This window comes from Microtus ochrogaster, chromosome 18, assembly GCF_000317375.1.
Source record: "Microtus ochrogaster isolate Prairie Vole_2 chromosome 18, MicOch1.0, whole genome shotgun sequence".
NCBI lineage: Eukaryota > Metazoa > Chordata > Mammalia > Rodentia > Cricetidae > Microtus > Microtus ochrogaster.
Window position 1 is genome coordinate 52,459,202 of NC_022020.1, and position 2,799 is coordinate 52,462,000.

A 2,799-nucleotide genomic window follows, 5' to 3' on the forward strand; every position below is an offset into this window, starting at 1 on the left:
CTAAGGATGTTGAACATTTCCTTAAGTGTCTTCCAGCCATTTTAGATTCCACTGTTGAGAATTCTCTGTTTAGGTCTGTATTCCATTTTTGTATTGGATTATGTGATCTTTTGGTGTCCAATTTCTTGAGTTCTTTGTATATTTTGGAGAACAGACCTCTGTCTGATGTGATGGTTAGTGAAGATCTTTTCCCATTCTGTAACGCCCAATTAAAATTAAACACCTCGTCCTAACAAGGGATTCTCCTTCCTTTATAAACCGTCATTTTTGTATGGGCCATGTCTATCCAGAGGTAGTCCCTTGTTCCACTCCTGGACAAACATCCTGCCCTGTCTCCCTCCTCCTCAACTTCTTTGTTTCTTTTTCCCTTTGTCTTTGTTTCTTATTCCCTGGCCTTTGTCTGTCTGGGGCAAATAATCTCCTTAGTGCTGAGAACTTGGATACTTTTTTGATACTTTTCCTTTAACTCCAACACCCCCACACATACACACACATACATGCAGGCAAATTACCAATGCACATAAGATTAAAAAATAAAAAAATAAAATTTTAAAAAGCCCAGCTTCATCTGTTGATCAGTGTAGCCCTGAGAATATTCCCACCGATTCTCAGTCTTCTTAGTAATGAGGAAAAAAAACAAAACAAAACAAAAAATGTTGCCTCTATGGTGGTGCACTCCTGTTATCCCAGTACTGGGAGGAAGAAGCACGAAGGTCATGAGTTCAAGGCTAACGTGGACTCCAGAGAGACTGTCTCCAAAAAGAATTAATTTCTTTATTTGAAATGGAAAGAACTCCCCTTTGGCAGGATCATGATGGGGTTAAACTAGACGGTGCTTGTGCAGTGACAACACAGGCACACAGAGGGGCCCTGGTCCTCAGCCTGAACTTCTCCCGCACCCACTCCAGCCCCTGTCTCTGACCTATGACCCCCCCTTCCCTCATCCTATGGTTTGCTCCAGGATGCTTCCCCTGTAAAGAGGAATGTTACATCCTGCTATACAGAAATAAAAGAAGGTTGTTTCTTTATTTTACTTTAATCAGAGTAAGTTTTTTTAGACCCCAAATATCCAGTATACACCACTCCTTAAAGGTTTGTCATTCCAGAGCTAGAGGTAGCTCTGTGGAGAACAGCAAAAGGGCAGTAGGACACAGAACTTGAAACTGCCCAGGGGGACTGACCTCTGTAAGCTCCTAGACAAAGCCCAAAAGCGCAGCTGGTGCGAACAAAACAGATGAAGCCGGAGCAGGTCAGAGTTGAAGAGGCAAGATCTCACCCGTCCTTGTGCCTCTGGCTACCCAGAGGAGCCTAAAACCCAATGTGCTCAGACTCACACCCCACCACGATGAAAGGGAACCCAATGCAGATAAGTATCCTCCAGCCCAGGGGCCACTCCCACATGCCAGAGCCACACAGCTGTGAGGTTTCCAGTGCTAACCCAGAGACTGACAAGGAGGCAGGACTTACAGACTCACTAAACTCCCAGAACTGGTCAGCAGCCCCGGCCACGCCCTAATTACAGGGCTCTGCATATAATATTACTTAATGACTGGTAGGAGAAAATTCAAAATCTCCCGTGCCTCGTTAAAAGGAAATGCAGCTAGAGCAGGAAGCTTTGCAGCTGACCTGTGGAGTCAGAGCCATGCCTTTCTGCCTGTGGAATCTCAGAAGGATTTCCACCTCTTACCTCCGTAATTTGTCCAGCCAGTGTCCTCTTATCTCCCCAAGCAAGTGAGTGTCAGCCAGAAACATGGCTTTCAGTACAGGCTCCTGGCTATCGCCATGGGCTAGCGTCTTCACCTCTGGCCAACGGCACCGAAAGATGACGAGGTAATAGATGAAATATTCACAAAGCAGAAGCACGGAGATGATGATGACTGTGAGTTTCAGCAGGAGCACCCTGTTCGACCGGTGGACGTTCTGTCTTCCCAGACCCCATCTGAGGAGAGCCATGTCTCCTGCCCAGGGGTTGCCGGCAGAAGGGGACCAAGTTCATCGAGAAGCCTCCGTGGAACCCCGAGGAGGAGGATGGAGATGGGCCCAGCCGTGAGCTGTACCTACAGGGAAGAAGGAAAGAAAATCCTCTGAAACTGGAGTATGCATGCTTCCACAAGGATGAGTTTGAACCACAAATTAGTCTTCAAAGTCCAGATGGCCCTCTTTCATATGACCCTGATGTGCCAGGAATTTCTCTGAAGGACACTTAGAATGTTTCTATGCTTGTCCTGAATCTTAGGTAACCTTGTATTCTGTAAAGGCAGCAGGTTTTTGAGATATCCAAGTAGCACCGTTGGTGAAAAGATGCCCTGAGATAGGCTTTGAGGTTCATTCTAGGGGCTTCAGAATCCCTCAGTCTGAGCTCAGGATGGAGAGCGTGAGAAAGACGATGGCCTGCAGGCTCCAGAGAGCCTGGGCATCAGAGAAGCCACCTAGGAAGTGAGGCCATGGACAACAGTAACCAGAGACCCCAAGTGAACTAACAGAGAAAGCCAACAACAAATGTCTATGCAGCTGGCTTTTAGACATGAATCCGAGACTGTGTTGGTTCATAGGCGCAGAATCGTGAACACACTCGGCATTGACAATTGTCTCTGTGGGCTCCAGGCCTTAGGACTCCTCACCCCCACAACACAGAAATCAAAGAGCCTGGCTCATTCCACAGTGACGTTCTGTACTGAGCCATAAAGCAGAAGATGAAACACTTTGAACATCTTATCCAAAAGAAAACAAAGAGGCCAGGTGTGGTGGTGAACTCAGCACTCAGAAGGCACAAGCAGGTGGATCTCTGTGAGTCTGAGG

At 47.0% G+C, this 2,799-nt stretch overlaps 1 protein-coding gene across 2 annotated transcripts in view; it reads right to left on the minus strand.

The window, feature by feature from the left end:
• Mppe1 (metallophosphoesterase 1) overlaps positions 1–2,799 on the minus strand; it is an 18,533-nt gene that overhangs the window by 10,260 nt on the left and 5,474 nt on the right. For both annotated transcript variants that reach the window (XM_005356218.3, XM_013349526.2), the window contains exon 3: positions 1,688–2,057. In XM_005356218.3, the coding sequence (XP_005356275.1) occupies positions 1,688–1,953 (266 nt within the window). In that variant the 5' untranslated portion in view covers positions 1,954–2,057. The remainder of the gene's footprint in view (positions 1–1,687; positions 2,058–2,799) is intronic.